Raw genomic sequence first — 26002 nt, 5'->3', positions numbered from 1 at the left:
ATAAATTCTTGTGGCTTGACTTGCCCCATCATCTCAGAGCCACACTCATGTCATTCCGACGTATATAGAGATATTGTCTAATATTGTCTAATATATTGTTTAAGAGGACCTATGATCCTGAAGAATCAAAAATGAAACCGATTGACCTATTAATTGGTCGGCCAACCCCGAACTTACAAGCAGCGGACAAGCTGGCAGCAGCGTCTCAAATAATCCTGTCGCAGCCCGAGAAATCGGACCTGGCATTGACATACGGTCCTGATCATGGTGATGACGGTATTCGTGAACACATTGGGGATTGGCTCAGCCAGAAATACCGTCCCTTATCCGGCCATATCACCCAAGATCGTATCATCATTACCAACGGCGCCTCTGGAGCACTTGCGGGAATTCTGCAGAAGTTCACAGACCCGTCATATACGCGTCGCGTGTTTCTTGTAGAACCAACTTACTTCCTTGCTGTTCAGACGTTTCTAGACGCAGGCTTTGGTCAGAGAATGCGAGGTGTCCCCGAAGATGACGAAGGTATCAACCTAGAGTATTTACGACATCAGCTGGAGGAAGATAGCAAGACTGATGATATCTTGAATACTGGCGCACATCGCACCAAATTCGCCTCTCAGGGGTATAGGAAACTTTTCAAGTATATCTTATACGTGGTCCCAACACTATCAAATCCCAGCGGGAAAACAATGTCAATACACCACCGTACAGCACTAGTCGAATTAGCACGGCAGTATGATATCCTCCTGATTGCAGATGATGTCTACGACTTTCTTGCCTGGCCAGCGGATGACAATATCTCGCACGAAGGTCTAGAACTGCCCCCGAGGCTTGTGGATATTGACCGGCAGATGGCTGGATCGAGCGAATGGGGGAATACTGTAAGTAACGGATCTTTCTCGAAGCTGGCTGCTCCCGGCCTTCGGGTAGGGTGGTGTGAGGCGATGCCGAACTTTATACACGGGCTATCTACAGTGTAAGTCTGCGGATCTCTCGAGCGACTGGGAGAAGTAGTTTTGACAACCTGGCTTCTAGCGGGGCGACTATGTCCGGCGGCTGTCAAGCGCAGTACACTTCCTTCTTAATCGACGAGATGTTAGTTTCTGGGATTTTAGAACACCACATGCAGAATACTTTGATTCCGACATATCGAAGAAGATATAAAGCCCTCGTGGAAGCCATTAAAACTTATCTATACCCACTCGGAATAAGGATATCAACGGGGAAGCCATACGAGACATTTGCTATAGACGGCGGGGGTAACCGTGTGCCAACTATACTGTCGGGAGGATTCTTTCTTTATATAGATTTCCCAGACGGGCATCAATTTCCATCGGCAACCGAAATCATCCGCATTGGTCGTGAGGAGTACGGCCTAACTATTGCACCAGGAGAGATTTTCGCTGTCAAAGGAGATCCCGAAAGTCTCAAGAGGGCCCAGTCAACTTTCAACCTAGGCACTAGGCTATGCTGGGCATGGAATGAAGAAGCGGTGCTGATTGAAGCAATCAAGAGGTTTGCGAAAGCTATTCAGCGAGCACAAGTATTGCGTTTATAGTTCATTAGGGGTATCTTGATGTATGCTTAAGAGTCGGCCATATTTGAAGTTGGCTGTCGTCTACTAAGAAGCGTTGATTCTCACTCTAAATGTCAAAGAAAGGGGTTCACTGGTTAACTAAGAGCAATGATACCTTAGGTACCTAAAGTACCTAAGGTGAATAATATTTGTACCCGATTAACTATGATACCTATTTGGCTCTTAATCTAGCTACCTGCAACTTATAATTATATCCCTTCCAGATTTTGTCGTAAGGAACTGAACGTACATTGAAGTCACGAAATATAGCCTAGGCGAATCTTAGCTTTTCTGCCGCATCGGCATCCGTCTTCTGAGAGAAATGCTGCTGTTCGGGACCCGGCGAAGGTGTAGGTGTAGGGGCGAGATCCCCAGGGGTAGGCTGGTTACCAAGCTTGTTCATGATACCCTCATCAGCACGCTTACCCTCAGCTGCCTTCAACACCTCCATTAGTTGCCTTCCGCCCTCGGGCCACATCACAATATCTTCATTTTTGTTCTTCCCACTCTGAATACCATCTCCGACCTCACCCTTAAGAATCTTATCCACGCTGATCTGGTCTGTTCCGTAGAAGGCTGCATTCGCATCGGGTCGCTGTAAAATCACCGTCCCGTCAACCTGCACGCCGCCGTAAATGCCCCGCGACTTCATATAGCTCCACACTGGTTTAACCCCCTTTCCCACTGCGGCCTCGACGCTTGTCCCCGCGCCCACGGGCCCCGCCGCGACGGCGACCTCGCCACCCAAGCTGAAGCGCGGTTTGGTGAAAGCTTCAACGGCAGCGGGCGTGTTGAGCACACACACACAATCGTATATATCAAGCCCAGCAACAATTCCCGCACCTATCGTATGCACAAGAAATCCGGCCGGCGGTGACCAGCTACCGTCCGGCAGTCTGGCGACGACGAGCCCTGCACCCCCTGCCCCTGAGATGTGAAACCCGGTCCGGAAGGTGGTAAAGATCGCCAGCCCCTTCGCGTTAGCGATCACAGACTGCGGGATCTTTACTAGTGCTTTGGACTTGCCGCTTGGGCCTGAGGGTGAGGTACCTTGGGTTGATGCGGATGCGGTGGTATAAAAGCCGTCTTCTACAGACATATGTTAGGTTCACTTAGGTTCACTTTGCCTAAATAGGTGTATGAAATTTGAATAGTGCGTGGGGGGAACGTACTGCAAAAACTCTTGAGAATACGCGCCGCCTTATCGCATTCCTTGTCCACGCTTGTGGGCATGAAACCTTCAGAACCAAGCTTGTTCGTCAGTTTGTTAATAGGGGTACCGACCTTAATACCCCATTCGTATAGCTTACGCCCGAAGCCCGGTTTTGACGTAGAAGAAGAGGGAGCATCCGTGTTTGTTGTAGACGGCTGTTGCTGGTGCTGCTGGTGCTCCTGGTCAGGATGAAGACTTGCAGCTATGTGAGGGAGTGAAGCCTCGGTAGGAGGGGGAGGGAAATGTGGCGCCGATTGCCCTCCTTGTGATGAGATGGGACGTGGTGGAAAGACTGGTGGCTTTTCATCAGTCACCATAACCTCGGGTCCGGCTTCGATTTCCGAATAGCTCGGCGGAGGGTAGCTTGGGTTCTCCTGTGATGGTGTATAGACCTGGTTCGGAGGGGGGCCAGGTGGCGGAGGCGGGTAGTACGGTTGGTCTAAATTTGAAGGTGGAGGACCTGGAGGCGGCGGATAATGATCATGATGTTGAGTAACCGGAGGAGGGCCAGGCGGTGGTGGTGGGTAGTAAGTCGGGTCGGTGCTAGAGGACAACGGAGGACCTGAAGGGGGATTGTATTGTCCTTGCTGAGTCGTACCAGACTGGGATGGAACTGACTGAGGATCATTCCCGCTTAGTTCGGCGTAGTAATTAGGATTATCACCTGGAATAGGCGAATGGCTTGGATGTGCGCTCATTGTAGAGTCAAAACGAGGCAGGACTAGTTAGTGTAGAATCGGGTAAATAATATACTGCTAGAATGAAGCCAAGCAGGGAGTTGTTTTAAGGAGTTGTCTAAAAAGAGGACGAGGTCGATTATACGTGAATAAGAATAAAGCGCGGGCCGCGACATGGACAAGATTGTCACTTGATTTTAGAATACGCGTATATAATAGTGGCTTAGGTGTAAGCTTGACTAGCATTTAATTGGGTGTTAGCCTTTAAGAAGCCCGATAGGTGAGGTAAGTTGGTGAATACCTCCTACGCAAATATGTTATTCGGTGCTGGAGGGGGACAAGACCTGAACGATACCTGATGTCATCACGACATTCGAAGCTAGGCGCAGATGACATGTACCTCCTAAGGTAACATGGGGCTATAACCAATAGTATTTACCTGCGCGTTTACCTGTATCTAGTTAGATCATGATGTTAGGTACTAGAGGTACATTCGTTATTAAAGCTGACCTTCACAACTACATACCTCGGGTAGATATACCTAACGTTTGCCAGTAGTCTCAAAATAGATGATATATCAAGAACACAAGTACCTAAGAGCTAAGTTAAAAAGCACCAATCGTAGAGCACTCGAAATAAAGTACGGGTAGCATTCGTAATAACTGCAGGGTCTCCTATTATCATATATTAACCGCTACAGCGCCGACAACGCGCATTTGCCGCAGCCTACCCCCTTCTTCGTAACTCTACAATACACGTAATAGACTACAAGTATAGGCCTTCGGGTTCTCCCTCTTGTTTAGTACGAAGGACCCTCTCTCTTGCGGCCCTAAAATCCGCCATCTGCACACGCATACGACGTTCACGTAGAGCCATCAGGCCAGCCTCGGAGCATATAGCCTTGATGTCCGCCCCGGATAGATCATCTTTCTGACTGATGAACTCATCCAGGTCAACATCTTCGTTCAGGCTCATCTTGCTCGTATGAAGATTGAAGATCTTGCGTTTCGTGTTCTGGTCTGGATTCTCGAAGAGGATTTTTCGGTCAATTCGGCCGGGTCGGATCAAGGCAGGGTCGAGAGTCTCGATCTTGTTGGTTGCCATGATAACCTTGACGTCACCACGGTCGTCGAAACCATCCAGTTGGTTAAGGAGTTCCAACATAGTTCGCTGAACTTCACGCTCGCCACCTGATGTTGAATCGTAACGCTTCGTGCCAATGGCATCGATTTCATCAATAAAAACAATAGAAGGAGCGTTTTCCGCGGCAACCTATTATAATATTAGCATAATACAATATTGAGGGCTAATACAGCTATTATCATACTTGGAAAAGCTGTCGCACGAGTCGCGGTCCATCACCCAGATACTTCTGGATCAGCTCGCTTCCAACGATGCGTAAGAATGTGGCTGAGGTCTGGTTCGCTACGGCCTTTGCCAACAGCGTCTTGCCGGTTCCAGGAGCACCGTAAAGTATGACACCCTTCGGAGGCTTAATACCCATCTCCTCGTACAACTCCGGGTGAAGAAGTGGTAGTTCAACCGACTCCCTCACTTCTTGAATCTGCTGCTCCAATCCACCAATATCGGCATAGGACTCGGTTGGTGCCTTGTCGAGTTTCATGACATTAACGGCCGGGTCCGTATCATCCGTAAGCACGCCGACGATAGAGACGCTCTTGTGATGCAATAACACAGAGGCACCGGGCTCTAGTAGGTCCTTGTCGACGAAACTCATGATGCTGACGTAATACTCAGGACCGGTGGTGCTGGAGACTATAGCGTGGTCATCATCAATCATCTCCTCGAGAGTACCGACACCCATCGGGCTTCCACGCATGTCGTCGACCCGACCACGTTCGTCGGCCATGCGGTCGGGAGCATCGAGATCAGGAGCAGGGCCAGTGTTGTCTTTAGCGGCCTTAGCTTTTCTTAGACGCTCTTGATTCTCGACGAACTCTTCTTCGAGTAGTAGGTGGTCATGGATACGTTGCATTCGGAGTAGACGAAGCTTGCATCGACTGGTCGGGTAGACGGCGGGGAGTTTGGCAGCCGCAGAAGTACCAGCAGCCTTTCTCTTCTTACGTCCGATACGAGTGGTTGGGCGGGGTGGCGGTTCGTACTTTGGCTTCTCCTTCTGTTGAAAATATACGAGTTAGAAATACGAATTAGAAGTCACTAGTAGTTTGAAAACGGAGCTTCACTGCTGACAGCAACGACGCTGCTGTTGATATGATGACGGCGATGCTGTTATTGTGATGGTGTATGAGATGTCCATCGACGTACCTTCTTATCCTTATCATCCTTTCCATCCTGGCCGGCACCACCCATTCCGGATTGGTTTTGACCCTAAGTGCGTGCGCCGTGTCAGTAAAGGGAAGATATATAAGTAGCGGCGGTAATATTAAACTGACCATCTTGACAAGCTACTGCCCGGTGCGGGTCAAAGTAATATGCAAAGCGCTCTGTTATGGGCACTGATAAATTATTGATGGACAAGAACCACGTCTACAAAGCGAAAGGCTGATGATGATTGAATTCGCTTGTAGTGGTGATAGTGGTGATACCAAGTGCTGGATAGAGAATGAAGTAGTAAAGTTGACGTTCAAGTTGTTGAGTGGGTTCCGATGGCAAGAGGTAGACGAAAGCTTGCTAAGGTTCGCTGACGCTAATTTACCTGTACTTTTAGGTACCTAAGGCTTAGTCGCAAGCTCAGTTGGCCCTACATGTACGGTACCTAGAGCGTCAGTTTAGAAATCAGGCACCAAAGAGGAAACGCATGCATGCCAAGATAAAAAAAAGCTTTGGCCAGCTTAAGTAATTCAAAAGTGATAAGTGTAGATAAGATCGGAATGTACATGTACCTAAGTATATGTAACCTAGGCAAAACAAAAAGGTGCATGTGGCCAGTGCATGTGGTGCAGTTACTGGGTCGGTGTCGATTTGGAAAGAACTGCGGCATTACAACGGGTTGCAATTTAGCATTTGATAGACGTTGAAGCTTGAACCTTGAACCCTTTTTTTTTCTTAATCATCGTCGAAAATAACTCTTCACTAACTTTCTACCTTTCTCTACCTCTCTACGTACCTATATTCGTACACTCGGGCTCTTTATCTATCGGAAACTTCTCTACAGTTTCCTATAGGTCAATTGCTGCAGGATGCAAGCTTTCTCGAGACATCTGCGGCCAGGCGCTGCCATCTTGCGCCAGCTCTCCCGACGAGCCTACAGTTCTACGACCTCCCCTTATTCCCAGACGATCGAAAACCTGCGCATTAACGGAGACACCAAGGTTATCTTCCAAGGATTTACCGGAAAGCAGGGAACGTAAGCGCTCTCCGTCCTTTTGAAGCTGGCCGCTTGTCGAAGATTATATCGTCTTGATCTCCTCAATATGCCATATCACATATCGCAATAGAAAATAGAAAATAGAAAAAAAGCTCATGCTGATATTCGGATTCCAACAGCTTCCATGCCCAGCAAGCTATCGAATATGGTAACTACATCCTTTGCGCCCCGTTTCCGCGATAAATTTATACGAGGTCAGGAATACATATCTAATAGAAATCTACGGATAGGGACTAAGGTCGTTGGAGGCACAAACCCCAAGAAAGCCGGCCAGGAACATCTTGGTCTTCCTGTCTTCGCCAATGTTGGTGAGGCCGTAAAGGAGACTGGCGCAACCGCCACTGCCATATTTGTGCCGTAAGTATCGGGTTACTGGTGTGAAATACGAGGTTCGGGTATGCGTTGCTAATCACTGTTCGTATCCAGTCCTCCTCTAGCTGCCGCTGGTATCGAGGAGGCTGTCTCTGCCGAAATCCCTCTCGTCGTTTGTATCACTGAGGGCATCCCCCAGCATGGTATGTCAAGCCATATAGCCTCGAAGCTTTTGCCTTTTCTAACAGACTTCTAGATATGGTCCGCATCACCGATATCCTCAAGTCGCAGTCCAAGACTCGTCTCGTCGGCCCCAATTGCCCTGGTATCATTGCTCCAGGCCAGTGCAAGATCGGCATCATGCCCGGCTTTATTCACAAGCGTGGTCGTATCGGTATCGTCTCCCGCTCCGGCACCTTGACTTACGAAGCTGTCAACCAGACCACCCAGGCTGGCCTTGGTCAATCTCTTGTTGTTGGCATTGGTGGTGATCCCTTCAGCGGGACGAACTTCATCGACTGCCTCAAAGTCTTCTTGAAGGATGAGGAGACGGATGGTATCATTATGATTGGAGAAATTGGTGGTTCAGCCGAAGAGGATGCCGCAGATTTCCTCAAGGCGAACAATATCGTCGACGGTGGTAAGCCTGTTGTCAGCTTCATCGCCGGCATCAGCGCTCCTCCAGGACGACGAATGGGTCACGCCGGTGCCATTGTATCAGGTGGCAAGGGCGGAGCAGACTCTAAGATCAAAGCTCTAGAGGCAGCTGGTGTAGTAGTAGAACGCTCCCCTGCCGCCTTAGGGCGCGCAATGAGGGAGGCTTTCGTCAAGCGGGATCTTTTATAAGAAGCTTGTCTCATACATAAATGTAGAAAGGGCGGGTCACTAGATACGGTATAGGCCTCGACGAGCCTCATGTGTTGTGGATCGCCAAAGTCCAGGGGTATTAAATACCGTTCCCGAACGGGGGATAGATATCGAAGCATGTGTGGTGGTTGGTAAGCTGGACTGCATTTATTGCCAGGAGAACATCCTGAGTGTGTTTTACTTAACTCTGATAGATGGAGGGGCGGATGGCGAATAATGCATTGTATTTTTGTTGTGTCTGTCCCCCTATCATCCTTATATATATCATGAAGCCTCAATACCCCTGAGTGTTTTACGCCTGGTTGTCTTAATGTAAAACGGTAAAAGTAAAGTGAAACTACCACTAATATTGACGAAAGTTAATGGAGTGTATGAACGAGCAACTACGAGACTTGGGTATTTTACGAAAATAATTTTAAATAATAAAGAAAAATAGAAAGAATCAATCTAATGTGTGCTTGGAGATTGACCCAACAGTGCATTCGATATCTTAGGTATTTTGAAATACATTTGACTGTGCTCCTATTTTACCATGGAGATAAGAGAAGGGGACATAGGAAATTATAAACGGATTTTGTATATAAGCGTTTATTTACGTTTCATTTTTTTTCAAAATAATTCTAGGAATAAAGCTCATATTTATGATTGAAAAGATAAGAAGGGACATCCATCTTACTTATAAATGTACTAGATGCACTTGCTTAACGGAACATAAATGCTATAGTGGCTAATGACTGGATCATACTTATACCTAACTTATATACCTAAATACATGCTTATATATAGGTAGTCTATATATCTATTCCACACTATTAGATTCAGGGTGAATTTATTTAGCACTTTAACTTTTAGGAGGTGCATTTTATCCTAGTGACACGTTAACCCTTTATATCAGATACCTATATAGACCGTCGATTTCTAGTGTTTAGGAGTATACTCTCCCATTTATCGCTTAGGAAGAGCAAGTGGGCATTCTCGTGCTAAAATCCTAACAATACACGAGATGGTAGAGTTAATATCAAAGCCATTGTTATTAAGGACAGCAGTGTCAGGGTATAAGTCGGTTAGGGATGGAATCAGGGTAAATCTACTATATAAGAGGCGCGTAGCACCCTCGTAACAGGGTAGAAGACAGGCGTTAATAGTTCAATTCTATCTATCTTAACATTCACTCTATGTATGACATCAATCAAGGGTACAATATCTGACAGGTAGATAATAGTCGTGTCGTGAAAGGGTAACGTTAGAGACAGGTGAGTTAATATTAAGAAGTAATTAATGAGTTTCTACTGGACTTACTAGGTAGGTTAGGTACTTTCTTCCTTTTATGGGTGTGATTATTATTTTGAGGCTTGCAATGTAGCCAAGTTGAAGTAAGTTTTAAGAAATCTACCGAATTTGTACGCAACCTACCTGAGGTAAGTATCCAAGAAGATGAAGCTTAGCTCGTACAATATTGAGACCGTGGTTGAATAACATTAGAAGCTTTCCCCAGCCTTTTCCCTAGAAATCTACGAAATGCCACTGGCTCTACGCCGAGGTTATTGGCATCAATACAGAGAGAGCCCCAAAGTTCTAGATGCAACCCCGCATGGTATCCCAGCTGTCCATGAAGCATTATAACTGCCGCGTAGAATCTGGGGTCTCCGCATTGATCCTCCAAAGTGGTTGGACGATCGTCAGGGTTGGTTGGTGTACTATGCCTGGATTTGGGGCACAGATGCCTGGCCTTCTATGGAGCTAATATTACCTACGCCTGCAAGAAGTGAATGGTCAATGGTATATATCAATCATAATGCCTACCTAGATAAGAATGAGCACTGCTATTCGAGTGATTCTTATGACATACTTTTATAAAAAAGGAAGCATTCAAACGTCAAAGATTGATTATTGCTCATTTAAGTCTGCTGGTTTCTTTCCTTCGAGAGCCCTATTTTGTTTATGACTATAACTATGACCATGCTCACGGACGCGGAGAAGCAAGCTGCAGCTTTGGAGGATCAGAAGTCAGGGATGCACGAGGAACTTGAGGTAGTCCCGACCGATCAAGGGGTAAACCATGAAGCCTACAATGTTCATCTGAGTTGGAGATCATGGGTATGAATCATACCGATTTTGTGTTGTGCTGAACCGTGTGTGTTGACAATTGGCTTAAATATGTAGTTAGTGGTGTTTATAACCTGCTTCGCGTAAGTTCGATGGTATATTCGCTCATCTGTGACCCTATCGCTAATCACACCAAACAGCGTCATGGCCCAAGTATTCGTGGTAGTGGCAGCGGGCTCAGTCATTGCGTTCATAGTCCGCGATCTGGGGGACGCTTCCATAGCCGGCTGGGTTATCCAGGTACTTATCCACTGCTGCATTCTCCCAATAACGTGGTATAACTAATTAAGAGACTCTAGGGCCCGCTGCTCATGCAATCCGTACTATCCCCTATAGTTGGCCGTTTATCAGATGTATTAGACAGGAAATTCCTCGCGACAGTGCCGCCACTCATTGCATTCGTGGGCGCCGTTGTGTCTGCCAAGGCAACGTCAATGAGCATGCTTATCGGCGGCGGCATTCTCATTGGGACCACGTTAGCTACGATCTCTGTCGTACAGGCGATCCCTTCCGAGATACTGCCCTTGAAGTTCCGCCCTCTCGCTAATGGCTTCGCTTTTGTCGGAGGTGCTGTAGGTGGATTGTAAGTATTCACTAGTCCTGCTGCCCTCCCACTGCCCTCTCGCTGCCCTTATATCGTTCTTTGCAAAGCTAAGTAGATGAGGACAGGATCGGTTCACTCGGTGCTGGCGCAGTAACTAATGTTGATGCTGGTGGATGGAGATACATATTCTGGATGCAAGCCGCCTTTCACGGCATGACCGCACTGGGGCTCTTCTGTCTCTACTGGCCACCGAAACATATCGAATACCCTAAGATGTCGTTACGGGACTATATATGGGCTTGCGATCCTATTGGATCTGTACTCTTCGTCGGCAGCGCAACTCTTATGTTACTCGGACTTGATTGGGCCGGAGGAGCCTACGCTTGGTCAAACCCTCACGTCGCGGTCCCAGTCGGCTTGGGCCTAATGCTGTTAGTTAGCTTTGCTCTATACGGTAAGTAGACAGTTAGTCTCTAGTCTCTGACGATATAACATGTGACAGGTCCGATTCTTGATAATGTACAATGTATTAGCTAACGATACTAGAATGGAGGGGACGATCCGATGGCCTGGTTGCCCACGTCTTCTTTCGGAAGAATGCTAACTTCGTTTACTCGATCTTCGCCTTCGCGGTTGAAGGCTGGATCTTTTACAGCGCCGTGAACTCTGTCGTGCCTCAGATCGCGCTTAACTTGGGATTCGAAAACAATGCCTGGCGAATCTCCGTCCGACAACTCAGCTACCAGCTCCCTGTTTTGTTTGCCTCCGTGCCTATTACGTGGTATGCGACTAGATTCAAGGACTTACAAGCGCCCCTCCTCGTTACTTTTACAATATTTCTCATCGTGTAAGTTAAACTTATATCATATTTTTGGAGCTACTAGGGTAGTCAGACAGCGGACTGATAAGCACGCGTGGAATAGAACTATCTGCTATGCCACTATCCGGCCTTCGTGGAGCTCTGCGCAACTCGGCTTCAATGTACTTGCTGGCATTGGTCAAGCAGGACCCCTGACGCTCCTCGTAGCCTGTATCCAGTTCACGGCACCGCACGCTTTCTTATCGACGGCGACGGGCCTCGCTTTTTCTGCACGCGCTATTGGCGGCGCCTTCGGGTCCGCTGTTCTAAACGCTATTATCAATGGCCAGCTCGCTAGCCATTACGCAGCAGGTGTTGAAAGCGCAGCTGTAAATGCAGGTCTTGCTACAGGCAGTGTGCCAGCTTTGCTGGAAGCGCTGGCCGCCGGGCAGATAGGGTTAGGAGTCGACACGGCAACACCTGCGGTCTGGGCTGCAGCCGTTGAGGCCAGCAGGTGGCAATACGCTCATGCGTATCGACTGGCGTGGGCCAGCGTGATCCCATTCGTTGTGTTAGCTATCGTGGCTGTAGCTCTGTTGAAAGGTGTAAAGGATTTGATGACGGAAGAGGTCGAGGCTACCGTAGAGCATGTTTGAACATGAAGGTTAGCTCGTATACTCCCAATCTACCAAAAAACGGGCGGGAACTTTTAACACAAAAGATTAGAGTGTGGAAATGGTAACTCTCTCAGTCATAATCAGTACAAAGACTCGGCTTTAGGTTAGTTGCTTAGTTAGATAGCACCGCGTCGTGGGATTCTTCTGAAATATAACTTCAAGTGCTGCATGCTGGAAGGTTTGGTATGGGTTTTCTCATATGGCTTCTGGTGACGTCGCTCTTGAGGATTTTACATGTAGAACTAGCGTTGCTAATTGGAACGTATTATATGTTCAAACTTGATGAACAACCAAGATACCTATTGTCAGCTGTCGCGTCCACGCTTGGTGTCTTGATGGACACTTGACACATTTGAGAGTAAACAGGCCGAGACGAGGTGACACTGACTCTTTGATGGTTAACGGGCATGTGGCAAGTAATTTATGGGCTTCTTGGAACCCCCCGTTCCGTACTCTTGTTTCCAGGGCCCTGCAGATAGCGTGCCAGTATATTCGTTCCGCGCTTATGTTCAAGACTGCTTTTGCGGACGACCATCAAGCCATTTGCTCATGTAGGGTCCGTCCAACCAGTACCCAAGCTTTCTATAATAGCTTCTCACCCCGACACCACTGATAACGCTGATCTTATCGCTTCCGTGCTCATCACGCGCGATGCGTTCCGCCTCTTCCATCAGGAGGGTACCGAAGCCCTGATGTTGGAACTTTTTGGGATCTCTAGCGTGTACTGGAACGGCAGTTCCGTATACGTGAAGCTCCCTGACTAGACTGGTTTGCTGGCCAGTCAATTCATCACGGTAGGTGTACTTTTCGGTGCATTTGCGCAAACGAAGCAATGCGACCAAGATATCTTGCTTGGGATCCTCATAGGCTAGGAAGGTCTCCCACCCACCATTGGCCGTGTAATCCCGACGAATGAGCTCGATCTGATTCGGCCGAATCTTGTGTTTGACTTCGTTAATCCCGACCTCGCGGGTTCTTACATCACGGCACGTTGTACCGAAATCCTTCATCCGAGCAAGCGCTAATTCTCGGAGATTTCCATTTTCAACACCCGAAGTGACCAGTGGCATGGGAATGTCTCTCTGAACTCGATAAATTCTAGTCCACGGCGGCACCAATGCTAGGATCCTAGCAACAATGTCGATTAAATCGTTAGGGGTATAATTCTGGTAACGGCCTGTGCGCCATAACTCGTAAAGCCCCGTGCCACGAATAACTAGCGTCGGATAGATCTTTAAGCCATCGGTCCGGAATGCTGGATTCTCGAAATATTCTCTAAACTGATCTAAATCGCGCTCCATGCCCACATTTGGTAAGTCAGGCATCATATGGGAAACAACTTTAAACCCGGCGTCTTTAGCAAGACAGAACGTTTCCGCGACCGCTGCCACGGTGTGCCCTCTGTTGGTATCTCGGGCGACATCCTCATACAATGATTGAACTCCGACCTCTAGGCGCGTACATCCGTAGCGGAGCATATCCGTTAGATGTGGCTGCAAACAATAGTCTGGCCGAGTCTCGATGGTAATACCGACGCATTTGACATTGCTCATCTCACCAGCCTCAACCGCCTCGTCTACGTTCGTCGTTTGATAACCGCTCAGAGCGTTATGCAACTGGGAAATGAACTCTTCTCGGTACGGTACGGGCAATGACATGAATGTACCACCCATTATAATATATTCGACTTTGTCAACTGAGTGCCCGAGAGACTTGAGCTGGTCGACACGGCCACGAGCTTGTTCGAAAGGGTCGTATCGGGCGCGAATAGCGCGCATGGACGTAGGTTCGTATCCCGTATAGGACTGGGTACTATATTCGAAGTCGGAGTCGGGTCCACCTGGACAGTAGACGCAGATGTTGCCAGTGTAGGCGATGTGAGGACATCTATGCGGCTTACACATAACAGCTACAACGGCGATTCCGGAGGAAGTGCCTAGATATCAGTTAGCAGGAACGGAAATAGCATTTCTTAAATGTTTTTATAGTAGTGACATACGAATAGGCTTTGCGATCAGTTTTGGCAAGATATATTTCTTGTAGTGTTCGGGGACGGCGGCGATGATGGCAGTGAGTGGGGGCATGCTGGCGATTTTGTGTTTTCTAGAGAATTTGGAGCGCAAGCTGTTGAGGTTGATATCTCGCTTAGAACTCTTGGGGTCTTTAGAAGCCTCATGGTCCTCGATAAGGGCGTTGGCAATATCAGCGCAGCAGCGCAAGAATCGCTCGTTCTCGGGCGGGAGGTTGGCATCCTTCTTCCGGACGGTTGCTGTTATCGTGGTCGTCGCCATGTTGGAGCTCGCATGTGACGATTCCGTACCTAGGTATATAAGCTGCTGGCAGTATATTGAGCAGGTGGCTAGATAGGTTAGATATGACCGAAGAAGGTTTGTATAAAATAAAATAATAAAATAAGGTAGAAAGAAACCTACGTATATTCTGTACTATTAGGTAGAAAGAAAGATGTTAATACGTAAGAGGCTAGTGGTAGCGAAAAGTGTAGATGGTGGGGTTAGAAATCTGAAATTATATTGTGTCCAATGAGATTCAATGCAATGACTCTAGGACCTTGTAGGTACGGAACATTATGTACCTACCTAAGGTATGCATGTGTAACCCCGCCATGCGCCTGGCGGTCTGGCAGTAATCCGTACTGGAAGCAATACCTGATATCTGCATAAACTACGTACATGTATGACCTCAAAGGTTACCTAGGCGAAAAGCAGTTGCGGCCGGGGGGTCGCGGGGTTCTGCATACATGTACCTTGCAACTCCTCTTCGTAACTCGCCGTAACTTGTCGTAACTTATCAGTTTTGTCTCCAACTTGTCCCTTCCCATTTTCAATTCTTCCATGAATATTCAAAGTCTCATGCATTCTGAGCTGTCACAGTCAGGACTGTCAGGTTCTGCAACCTTTTTATTTTACTTGCACCCTGCACTGCCTTATATCCAATAGGTACTTGTATTTGTTTTAAATAACTACCTGTAAACAGAGCAAAGCGTTCTCTTGGCTTGCTTCTAGCCCATTCCTCATCATTCTTCTTTCCATAACCCTTTCGTCTGTATCTCGATCAGCCTCTCAGCTGCTTTGGCGACAAGTCTACCACATCATATTCTCAGCCGATAGTTTCTGGAGCGCGGTTCCTTTATTTTCTATCTAATACCTTCAACTCAACGACACCGGGGACTAGGCAAACATGGCAACGAGCAGGATGCGCAGGGTAGCTAAAGAGCTCTCCGACATAAAGGCTGATGCGGATTTATCCGGTATCACTGCCCTGCCCGCCGACGGTGACGATGACTTTACGCACCTCAAGGCTCGGATACCTGGTCCTCCAGGCACTCCTTACGAGGGTGGGAGGTTCATCGTGGACGTCAAGATCCCCAACGAATATCCTTTTCGCCCTCCTGTTATGAAGTTCGATACCAAAGTCTGGCATCCAAACATTAGCAGTCAAACTGTAGGTTTTCTTGGACATTTAGATGTGCTACGGTGTTCTCCGTACCTACCATGGAGCTAGTTTTGCTAATATATTAAACGCGCAGGGTGCCATCTGTTTAGATACCATAAGCTCCGCCTGGTCTCCCGTCCTCACTATAAAGTCCACCCTTCTATCTTTGCAGGGCCTTTTCGAAAGCCCCGAACCCAAGGACCCGCAAGACGCCGAAGTAGCCAAGATGATGATAAACGACAGAGAAGCTTTCAACAATAAGGCGCATGATTGGGCTGTGCGCCACGCCCGTGCCCCTCCAAATCCCAAATACCAATACGTCCAGCCGCGGACCACCATCGCGCCACAGCAGGTCGACGACAGCAGGTACGATCCTAAGAAGTATACGATAGACATTGTGACAACTAATTAGCTAACCGGCTATGTAGATACCAGGGCTACAACAAGGATCTCATCGATAGATTCGTTAGTATGGGATTCGATATCGAGCGGGTTGTAGAGGCCTTCCAATTTGTTGGTATCGATAGGCTTGACGGACAGGATTATGAGCTGGAGGAAGCGTACATGGGTGATATCACAGCTCGATTGTTAGGAGAACCCTAGTGCAACAAGATGGTCCGACGACACGCATGCCCAAATCTCACTTTACCGCTATCATATACCGGCTCATCTTTCTATTCGAGACCTCCTATGTTAACCCACATAAGATTCTCAAATATCAGTAACAGAATAGGGTTATATCAGGTGCACTCAGTAGTCAGAAATGTCTTCACAGACTTGCATAAGGAATTAGGCGTCGGGGGTTCTCGGTTAGGGTGCGCTACGCTTTGCATGAATCAAATTACATGAATTAAATTCCTCCTTTAGCTATGCCTCGGGGCTATGTTTATATGTTTTAATTATATTCGCCTTGTCTCTGGTGTGTTGATTCCTATGTAGCTCTAGGTGCTTGTGATTCCTTAGGTGGGTAAGTTAGGTACCTAAGTTCTTCTATCATCTCCGGTAGAGACAAAGTTTAGCAAAGGCAAAAACCACTGGGAGCTTAACACGATACTTGGCTGAAACTCCAGAATTCAACTTTGGAAGTCGGAATATAAAGCCAATAGGTAGTATCTGATGGTGATTTGGATACCGAGGAACGGCCCGCAAAGCGCAACCAAGATGGCGGGCTGTGCGGGTAAGGTCCCATCTCAAGTAATTCTAGAAGTGTTAGTGGGTACGATCCGCCTACGATCCGCCTACGATCCGAACTTCCGAGCTAAGGTTCCCGCTACTTTTAGTTAACCAGAGCTAATTAAAGCTACCTGTTAACCTTAGAAATAAGGTAGTTAAGGTAACCTTAGAAATAACCACATACAACGTCATTCTTTACCTCAGACTCTCAACTTCACCATTAGTTACTTCTACATTTTCACGTTTTCGTACTTCCACGCGTCATCACATATGTCGAATTCTAAGGTCCAAGGTAGTGCGACTTACATGTAATAACATTTGAAAATTTAAACATCTCCCTTAGGTAACATCTACATATCTCCCTGGCAGGTGCTTACCATCTTATGGCTCAATCTTAATATCTTCGACCTTGGCCCCTTGGTCTCTTCCACTCTCCCATCTTATGTTCTCCCCGTATCCTGTCTTGTATGCTATGTTCCCAAAGACGCAGTCGCAATAAGTCATCTCTAATTCAACAAGTTATCTATCAAATCCATCGTTAACTTTCCAATCCCCTAAGTTCACCATTACAAGTCTCTTGCTTTTCATCTTCCAATCCAAATCCTCCAAGCGATCCAATCCGTGTAATCTTCTAGTCATCGCCCTTCGTAACCAAGCACTATCTATCATCCATTCTATATTGCCCACAGCTCCTCCACAATGACAGTCGACGACGTCTCCTCGAGCGCTAAGACCAGGGCCAACGAATTGCTCGCCTATGGCCAACGTCACGTCGACCGAGTCGTGAGCCCGCCTACACGACAGAAGGCCTACGACTGGATTTACGACTTGTCAACCGAGAAGCCTATTCTATTTGTAAGCTTCATCTAAACACCTATTAACTATTAAATAATTACGTTGACCCTCTCATACCTCCCCTTAGTCTTTCGTCGCCTTTCAATTTACCCTCTGCCTCGCTCCTCTGCTCCTCTTTGCAGGCTTTGCCGCGACAACTATCGCTGTCTCTTTGATCTCCGCCGTCCTGTTCTCGCTCTTTTGGATCGGTGTCGCCACGCTTTTTCTTGTGCCGACCCTTTGCCTCACCTTCACCATCGCTCTACTACTATGGGCATGGGCGGCTGCCACCTTCTTCGCTGGCCGCTGGGCTTACAATAGGCTACCGTTTAGCGTTGATGGACATGGCAGAATAGTGGCACACGACAGCGGCGAGAAAAGGATCATCTATGATCGGAAGAACGATACTGGCGCCGACTTGGACATCAAGGCCGAGGTGGTCGAGGTCAAGGAATAGATTGCCGGCGAGGTTCTATGGATGGCGATGGAGGTTGGCTGGTTTATGATACACCAGGGCACCGTGGCACTGTTGAAACTCAATTTTTGGTTCTAGAATTGCATGGGCCGACTACACCTTGTGTCAACGACGATTGATAGATCATTTTTATGTGCGTTTGCGTTGGCGTTTGGTTTTGGTACAGATACCCGTGACAATATGCAAAGGAAACGGCTGGTGGCCGGTCGAGGATCGTTGGGATGGACCTGTTTCTAGCACACGTAATCATCGGTATTAAAATACGATATTATCGATATACACTGCGGTCTGACTTGATCTTGCCAGCGAAGACGCAATCTATCAAGTCTAAAGTTTATCTACACCCTTGACATAACCATCGGATATTTATTTCCCTTCCGAGAAGGACACAACAGCCCACTTACCACTCCACGCCCATTTCCTGGCACCGCTATCTCCACCGCCGCCCTCCGTAGCCCGGAGTTCTTCGTCCTGCCCCGGCTTAAGCCCGACGACGACATCAGCTTTGCACGTTCGGAGAGCAAGTACATTAACCCCCGAGCCGGGACCGAGGGGTCCAATAGCTTTAGTGAACGGGGTTGTCGGGTCCCATGTAGCCTATTGTAAATCAGTACGCTTAAGTGGCTAATTATCAAAGGAGTAGCTATGCTTACATCGCCGGTTAGCTTGCGGTAGTTCAAGTCGCCCTTGAATATGACCACCTCGCTGCTCTTCAAATCTTCGTATAGACTCTTCTCAAACGACGGTAGTCTCCAATAACTACCCGGGTAAGTCCAGAAGCGGTTTGGCCTAAGAATAAGCTGCCCCTCGGCGTACATTTGAGACCATTCCTGGAAGAGGAAGCCAAGATCCGCAACATCTTTATCGGAGAGGGCAGAGGGTGTTCTGTCCTGGAGCTTATCGTCGTCGGATGGGGTTTCGTAGAATTGTTTGGGGTTTACCAGGGCATTAAGGAGAGCAGCAAAGTCTGCTGGCAAAACATCCGATACAAACCAGGGGATCGACTTTGGATGAAGGACAACGAGCGTAGCTAGTCCCGACGACAGCAGAAAGCCAGCGAGGATAAGATCGACGTATAATTCAAACCCAGCATTATCCAATACAATGTCTACGCGGCGCTCCTTTTTCCCTTCGGACTTGGCCTTTTTCAACACATCATACGTCGCACCTAGATCATTGACGAGGATGTTCTTCTCGGAAGCCTTTCTGGCCTCGGAACCTTGCAGCTTCTGAATATCCTCGTAGGTGAGACTGGTCAGGAGAGATAAATCCGTGGCGTTACCCCATAAGCAGATCTCGCACATCTCAAAGAATAATATCTTTTCGGCCTCTTCGTGCTCAGCGCTAGTCGAGTTCCCATCATGTTTTATCTGCGTTACCAAGTCCTTGTACCGAGCGGCAAGCTCGAGAACAGCAGGCCGGGACGATCGGAAGGTCTTGATCTTCTGCCGGTAGAATACATCATAGGTCTTCCAGTGCTTAGAGAGGCTGAAGGACGTGTGAAGACGTCTATGTTTCCCGTCAGCGCCAACTGCCACGAGTCTCGACGGGCATAAATATAATCATTATACGTTCTAGTACCTGTAAAGATAGCATTCGGAGAATAGCCAAGGGATGTTGAACCAGCTGGGTGTTCCTAACTGCTCCAACTCACGGTTATATATAGCTACGTCGGCAGCGCCATCGTCTCTTATCGGTCTAAGTCGCGAGTTAACATGATTCCGTCCTTGATTAATTAGTACGCTTACGCGTGTTGGAACATACGTGAGCTGTCGGTCGTGTTGGAGTTCGTATTTGAGGCGCGCGAGCTCTTCTATGATTCTCTTGCCCTCGTTCTGCTTTTCGGGTTCTTCACACTCGGATACCGAGCGGTATAAATCATCAATAGCTTGAGTCTTAGCAGTGTAGGGTTAGTCGAGTATCACCGATAGCAAATAGGTTCCTGTTTTTATAAACTGACTATTATAACAGGCCATCGATCTCGAGCGGATACGTAGGCGAAAGAGGACTTGTCGCTCGTTAGATATGGAGCTGATGGAGGATGGAGAAGGTTAGCTATAGAGTATTGTATAATATAGGAGCAGTGTGCAAGAGAAATGAATCGAGATGCTTACGAGTCTTGGTGTCAAATTCCATTTTGATGGTAGAATAATTTGATATGTTGAGCGCGCCTCGGAAAAGGTATTGAGCATTATGTCACTTATAAGTTATAACGCGCAGAGGTACATAAAGTAAAGTTAATGGCGGGGCATCCTGGCGGGGTACTAAAATGCGCTTAGATGTACCTAAGTACCTAAGTACCTAATCGATTAGAACGTTGCTAAGATCCGACAATACGGTCCAACTCTATTTATAGGCAAGTATTCCATTGCTCTAATAAGGCTGTAAAGTTCCCACTTAGATGTTGCAAGGTACCTAAGAGGTATAGATAATTTAACCCATAAATTATAATACAACACGTCTCTTACAGGCTTCAGCCTACTTCTTCTCGCCAAGATACCATCTTATAAGTGTGAGAACATACGTAAGGGTCAACGCAGAATAATCAAGTCTAGATCTCTCTAGTTTTCGAGTTGAGCTCCAGCTTAGGACTTATACCACTCATCCGCTGGTTCCAATTACTATCGACGCGTTCTACAATGCTATCATGTCTAGTAGTCAAAGAGTCGATCTCGTCTAGTTTTCCATAATAGTGTACGAGTACACCACCCTTCCTCTTCAATAGGCAGGTCCGATAGTTATATACCTAGCCTTTACGAACAATCAAGCGACTAGAATTCGTGATGAGACAACTGATTAGCAACTTTATCTTCCAGTTCTATTCTCACATGCCGGATGATGAACGGTCTAAATGGCTCATCAAGGAATCGACAAGGACGGTTCTCGAACTATTATAAAACTAAGATCAAAACAAGTATTCGCTCCCCGTCTAGCATAGCCTGTTATACGAGGCCGGTTTAGTCCATGTCTAATATAGGTACTAAACCTGATCCTTTAACGCTGTATTTGTATCCTATGTTCATCATAATAGTTAACTCTCACGAAGGAAAATGCTATAGAACATAGGAGCAGTACATGATGATGATGATGATGATGAGAACGTTAACGTCTATTGGTTTTGCTATAGCTAGGTAACTACAGCAAGGCGCATCTATGGCGCTTTAGACGTCTAGAGTACCTCGACCTCCTTAGAGAGACAGAGCTAGAGTTTCGCATGACATGAAAGATCCTCCACTTCCTATCCCCAGCCCCTACCTGCCTATAGCATTACTCTACCTGGTTAGCGCCGGCGCCAGGTAGCCGACTTTAATCAGGGGAAAAACCGTCGAACACGCCTTCTTATAACGGAGATGGAATCACCCTCAGCGCCCGGCAATGCCCAAGGAAAAACCTGAGTTGGACCATTTTTGGTTTGACCACAGTGGGATTCGAACCCATTTGTGTTGCGGCCCGTAGGCACGGACATAGGAGCAGTACAGAAGGCTTACTAGGTAGAAACCCATTCGATCACTGTCTAATCCGTAACAAGTATCACAATCAAGAGGTAAACCCCCCTTACAGTTCAAAGGCAAAATACTCGCTCAAATTTCGGGAAGGACTCCCTCGCATAAATATCAAACCAAGCAAACTTGATGTCTGCCATATTTAATGCCAATTATGACTAATGCCAAGATAGGTACTAACACAGCAGAGGAAAATAGAGTCTAAGTGCTACTATGTATAAGACCAATACCCATACGGAGTGGCTACGGCGTCGAAGCGACGTGGAGCGGCGGGTAGATAATGCTACGTAGTATACGAATAACCAAGGGCACAGACCAGATGTTAACCGTGATAGGTCACAGACGCCGCCTACTATCGCATGCAGCAGGGATTCTCCTACCAGCCTCACGCAAAGACCACGGGAAGACCCCCACTCAATCATCTTATCAGATCATCTGATAAAATTTGCAGTTCTCGATCGTCGGGGACAAGCAGGAAGATTTCGGAAGGTTGTCAAAATATTTGTTCGTCTACCGGCTTTATTGCCTTTTTCGGGGGAAGCGTCTTCGACAAAGTCGTCGTTCGGATCCGTTCCTCGGCCGCCGGGTGCTGCCAACAGGGCTACTTGTACATAAAGCCTAACATCATGTGTTAGTCTTCCAGCTGAGATCTAAGTACCTATGGATTCTAGACCCGAGGCAAGTAGGGGTAAAATTATATGGTGTTACGAGATCTGTATAATCGTAGTTTGTATTAAATCACTACCTACCTCTTAATAAATGCTAGTGACCAGCCTCCCTTCTTCATTTAAATCCTCTTTCCCCCTGCGCCTACGATTTGGATAGGAAGATAGGTAGGTACGCACGATTTACAACGGTCCGGCTTACAATGTCGACCATCTCCCCTGCTGAGGCGCATGCCTCTACCGGTCGCGATATCGAGAAAGACCTTTTCCCGGTCCAACCTGCGACTGAAGTACCCGAAGGCTCCAAAACCGAGTCAGACGACGACTCGACGCACGTACAAGATGGTGTCAAACGAGTTGAAGCTATCACTACCGTCTGGTCGAATAAATCCCTATGGTCTACTTTCGCTCTGTAAGCTATAAATGTTTACTCAAAACCCGTACAGTCGACCTCTAACAAATGTAGCCTTTGGCTTGTATCCTTCGTGTCCGCGCTGCTCTCGTCTATCGATAGTTCCCTATCTCCATATGTCACGTCCTCCTTTTCCAGGCACGGCCTACTAGCGGTCATCAACATCGCTGCTAGAGTGATTGGTGGCGTTGTCACACTTAGTCTTGGCAAAATTATCGATATTAGGGGACGTATGGAAGGCTTTGTCGGGTCATTACTTCTAATCACTGTTGGCATGATCATGAAGGCGACCTGCCAGAATGTTGAGACGTATGCCGCAGCCCAGGTTTTCGCCTGGGTCGGCAACGTCGCTCTTGGTTTTGTTATCGATGTCTTCGTAGCCGATATTACTACGCTCAAGAACCGAATGTTTATCTTTGCGCTCAACTCGACTCCTAACCTTGCGACTACTTTTGCTGGCCCTCGAATTGCCGAGCTATTTTACACCAAGGTCAACTTCAGATGGGCATTCGGTGCCTTCACCATTATCTTACTCGCGGTATCTCTACCAGTGGTTGCTATCCTTTTCTATCACGAACGGAAAGCAAAGAAGTTAGGCCTGCTGCGTCCGAAATCAGGTCGCACGCCGATACAATCTACTCTACATTATATCATCGAGTTTGATAGTAAGTCATATAGGGGTTTAGCAAGGAATATCTTCACTACTAACAAGCTGTGTCCTATCTAGTTATGGGCGCGATTTTAGTTTCGGCGGGATTCACACTCATCCTCCTCCCATTCAGTCTTGTGAGCTCGGCCTCGCACTCGTGGCAGAGTGCAAGCGTAATTGTCATGATTGTGATGGGCGTGGTCAGTCTCGCCGCATTCGCGATTTGGGAGAGATTTTTCGCCCGTGTCAAGTTCTTCCCTTTCGAGTTTCTAAAGGACAGAACCTTCTTAGGCGCTGTACTGTCGTATTTCATGGTCTTTTTGACCACCTTGTTAGTTTCCTCTTTATTCTTGCCCGAGTGATTAACTCGAGCAGCCCGATGCTAATACTTAGTATAGTATATGGGATGCTTATTACAGCTCTTACCTCCAGGTTGTCCAAGGCCTCAGTATCAGTATCGCGAATTACGTGCTCAATGCTTACTCTCTTACTTCGTACTTCGCCGGTCCATTCGTCGCCTTGTAAGAGCACTAGAGCCCCTAGTTGTCAAGAAGCCTGCTAATGCCATCATCTTCAGATATATTCGCTACACCGGTCACGTCAAGTATCCTGCTCTGGTCGCCATCCCCATATATCTATTAGGTACCGCTCTCATCATATATTTCAGAGTTCCTGGCGCTCAGGTTGGCTACCTTGCCATGTGCCAAGTACTTGTCGGCTTTGGCGCGGGCGTACTTAATCAGATGTCTCAGCTTATTACCATGGCATCCGTTAGGCACCAAGATGTTGCTGTTGCCCTTGCTATTTACGGCCTATTTGGCTCCGTCGGCTCTTCTGTTGGTTACGCTGTTGCAGGCGGCATTTGGACGAATATTCTTCCGGTCAAGCTATATGAATTCCTCCCTGAGGATAGCAAGAATATGACTGCTGCTATTTACGGAGACATCAATAAGCAAATGGAGTATCCAATCGGCACACCAATTCGAGACGCCGTCATTGAAGCATATGGCGATGTAATGAGGAAGATGGTTATCGTCGGCTCTGCACTTATTCCTCTGACAATTATCTGTGTCATTGTTTGGAGGAATATTAATGTTAAGAAGCTTGAGACGGTTGAGAAGCGATCCAGGGGAAATGTGTTCTAAGGCTTGAATCTATAGACGTGATATCACGGTCTATTCTTTACACGTCCTTGCCACACGCACGACGCCTATTCTCGGCATTATATAATTAACATGTCGTCTTGGGATGCAAAGATTAGGTAGAGACATCGACTCCTTGTCATACGCATTGCCCCCAATACCATCTGAGATTCGGCTTCAACACAAGGACGTGCCAGTGGTTAAAACACAGCATCTGTTATGACTAAATCTATAACGTGATCATGGAAGACTCCTACGCGGTTTATAATTTGCTATTAGTTGTTAGACTGACATTTGTTCCCCGTATATGACTGCATACGGCTAGAAAAAGAAGTATTCACGACAGAGAAAATCTATCCGAAATCTCGCCGGTTCAGTAGCCGGACGAGGCCATAAATCTTATCACTACATTGTTGCATTACTTAACTGGATTAGGGACACGCCGTCGTAACATGGCTCGCAGCTTCAAGCATTGTATAATAGAACATGCGTTTCGTTATAGCACTCAATATAAAACGTAATATCTATCATACATGGCGATTCCAGGGTATGTCAGTGGTAGATAACAAGGTGTAACCATTACATGATCACGGCGAGATACTGTGATGTTCCACGTTGATGTGTTCACTTGAATATAGCTTAAGTTGGTCGCAAGGGGCTACGATACCAATTGTCTTCGGGTTATAGCAACACATATAATTCGGAATACGGAATACGGAATACTCGGTGGCTACAAAGATTCAAGTACCACTAGTCATTTATGACTCAGCCGGCGAAGCAAGACAGTAAGTATTACATAAATAAATACTTTCCTACTTCCTTGGATCTTATGAGATGAATCTCCATCTTAGTAAATCTACCTAACTACCTAAGGTATGTTCTATCGAATTCTTCGTTCCCCAAAGTTAAAGCCCTCATTCCAACGATCCAGAGTTTATTCTTCGCAGTGTTGTCGCTGATATATTTATCTAACATTCGACACATTCGACGATATTTTACAAAGTCCAATCAGTTCGAGGTCGCAGACATGGTAGCCGATATCTGAAGAAAATTAGTTTTATCTTTATTTCGTAGACGCTTCCGGATCACGATCTAGGAATGTCTTAAGTTTGTCTCGGGCTTCATGTCCATAATAGCAGTGTCTCCTTATTACACGAGCTCCCATGAGAAACTACCCCATGTGTATATACGCCGCGGCCAGAAACAATATGTTGGACAGTAGTTGACAGTTATTCAGATAATATGCGAGTTTTGGGGAATGTATCATGTGAATATCATCGTATGGGATGATATTGGCCTTGGCTACTATATGGGAATTCTGGGAGTTTCCTCGTTTGAGGCCGAAATGGGTACACGAACAGTTCAGCCCTTGAGAGAAATTCAACCGACAAGAAGCCAGGTTAGGTACTCAGATATCAATCTAGAGCCTTGAAATCTTATAAAACCTCCTCGATGGCCATGATGATGTTCTAGCTATCCAAATCCTTCAATGCGGTTACCATATTCTCCCTATTCCTCATTGTTAAGAAACCTACGCAGGGTGAGCCATTGAGGCAAGCCGTCGTCTTTGTGT

At 47.0% G+C, this 26002-nt stretch overlaps 10 protein-coding genes across 10 annotated transcripts; 6 read left to right on the top strand and 4 right to left on the bottom strand.

Moving 5' to 3' along the window:
- Positions 1-18: 18 nt before the first annotated feature.
- Positions 19-1673, top strand: F4817DRAFT_337389 (PLP-dependent transferase). Its single transcript, XM_049303295.1, has 2 exons — positions 19-979; positions 1039-1673. Exons 1-2 carry the CDS (start codon positions 132-134, stop codon positions 1559-1561), a joined length of 1371 nt encoding a protein of 456 aa, XP_049159110.1. The 5' UTR covers positions 19-131; the 3' UTR covers positions 1562-1673.
- F4817DRAFT_106538 (DUF500-domain-containing protein) lies at positions 1417-3824 on the bottom strand. Its single transcript, XM_049297410.1, has 2 exons — positions 2752-3824; positions 1417-2668 (listed from the first exon to the last, which is right to left on the bottom strand). The coding sequence occupies exons 1-2, from the start codon at positions 3488-3490 to the stop codon at positions 1851-1853; spliced, it is 1557 nt and encodes a 518-aa protein (XP_049159109.1). The 5' UTR covers positions 3491-3824; the 3' UTR covers positions 1417-1850.
- Positions 3825-4019: 195 nt separating this feature from the next.
- F4817DRAFT_337386 (26S proteasome subunit P45) lies at positions 4020-6242 on the bottom strand. Its single transcript, XM_049303294.1, has 4 exons — positions 5884-6242; positions 5756-5818; positions 4797-5606; positions 4020-4741 (listed from the first exon to the last, which is right to left on the bottom strand). Exons 1-4 carry the CDS (start codon positions 5884-5886, stop codon positions 4235-4237), a joined length of 1383 nt encoding a protein of 460 aa, XP_049159108.1. The 5' UTR covers positions 5887-6242; the 3' UTR covers positions 4020-4234.
- A 171-nt stretch (positions 6243-6413) lies between these two features.
- F4817DRAFT_337384 (succinyl-CoA synthetase-like protein) lies at positions 6414-8293 on the top strand. Its single transcript, XM_049303293.1, has 5 exons — positions 6414-6797; positions 6938-6966; positions 7049-7175; positions 7245-7333; positions 7387-8293. Exons 1-5 carry the CDS (start codon positions 6631-6633, stop codon positions 7974-7976), a joined length of 1002 nt encoding a protein of 333 aa, XP_049159107.1. The 5' UTR covers positions 6414-6630; the 3' UTR covers positions 7977-8293.
- Positions 8294-9757: 1464 nt separating this feature from the next.
- F4817DRAFT_106488 (MFS general substrate transporter) lies at positions 9758-12205 on the top strand. The gene is made up of 7 exons (XM_049297409.1): positions 9758-10094; positions 10161-10186; positions 10244-10343; positions 10403-10686; positions 10773-11101; positions 11194-11494; positions 11571-12205. Exons 1-7 carry the CDS (start codon positions 9939-9941, stop codon positions 12100-12102), a joined length of 1728 nt encoding a protein of 575 aa, XP_049159106.1. The 5' UTR covers positions 9758-9938; the 3' UTR covers positions 12103-12205.
- A 346-nt stretch (positions 12206-12551) lies between these two features.
- Positions 12552-14595, bottom strand: F4817DRAFT_106478 (uncharacterized protein). Its single transcript, XM_049297408.1, has 2 exons — positions 14123-14595; positions 12552-14059 (listed from the first exon to the last, which is right to left on the bottom strand). The coding sequence occupies exons 1-2, from the start codon at positions 14412-14414 to the stop codon at positions 12633-12635; spliced, it is 1719 nt and encodes a 572-aa protein (XP_049159105.1). The 5' UTR covers positions 14415-14595; the 3' UTR covers positions 12552-12632.
- Positions 14596-14887: 292 nt separating this feature from the next.
- Positions 14888-16545, top strand: F4817DRAFT_337375 (ubiquitin-conjugating enzyme/RWD-like protein). Its single transcript, XM_049303292.1, has 3 exons — positions 14888-15585; positions 15671-15942; positions 16005-16545. Exons 1-3 carry the CDS (start codon positions 15322-15324, stop codon positions 16177-16179), a joined length of 711 nt encoding a protein of 236 aa, XP_049159104.1. The 5' UTR covers positions 14888-15321; the 3' UTR covers positions 16180-16545.
- Positions 16546-16899: 354 nt separating this feature from the next.
- F4817DRAFT_337373 (uncharacterized protein) lies at positions 16900-18325 on the top strand. Its single transcript, XM_049303291.1, has 2 exons — positions 16900-17604; positions 17672-18325. Exons 1-2 carry the CDS (start codon positions 17449-17451, stop codon positions 18038-18040), a joined length of 525 nt encoding a protein of 174 aa, XP_049159103.1. The 5' UTR covers positions 16900-17448; the 3' UTR covers positions 18041-18325.
- F4817DRAFT_337370 (DUF89-domain-containing protein) lies at positions 18326-20349 on the bottom strand. Its single transcript, XM_049303290.1, has 6 exons — positions 20173-20349; positions 20019-20089; positions 19823-19953; positions 19640-19756; positions 18712-19567; positions 18326-18655 (listed from the first exon to the last, which is right to left on the bottom strand). The coding sequence occupies exons 1-6, from the start codon at positions 20192-20194 to the stop codon at positions 18425-18427; spliced, it is 1428 nt and encodes a 475-aa protein (XP_049159102.1). The 5' UTR covers positions 20195-20349; the 3' UTR covers positions 18326-18424.
- Positions 20350-22313: 1964 nt separating this feature from the next.
- F4817DRAFT_106369 (MFS general substrate transporter) lies at positions 22314-24932 on the top strand. Its single transcript, XM_049297407.1, has 5 exons — positions 22314-22638; positions 22693-23303; positions 23366-23618; positions 23686-23808; positions 23865-24932. The coding sequence occupies exons 1-5, from the start codon at positions 22430-22432 to the stop codon at positions 24430-24432; spliced, it is 1764 nt and encodes a 587-aa protein (XP_049159101.1). The 5' UTR covers positions 22314-22429; the 3' UTR covers positions 24433-24932.
- Positions 24933-26002: the final 1070 nt, after the last annotated feature.

This window comes from Daldinia loculata, assembly GCF_022478755.1.
Source record: "Daldinia loculata strain CBS 113971 unplaced genomic scaffold F4817scaffold_24, whole genome shotgun sequence".
Classification (NCBI taxonomy): domain Eukaryota; kingdom Fungi; phylum Ascomycota; class Sordariomycetes; order Xylariales; family Hypoxylaceae; genus Daldinia; species Daldinia loculata.
Note: the sequence above shows the minus strand (reverse complement) of the source record. Positions and strands in the feature narration are given on the sequence as shown.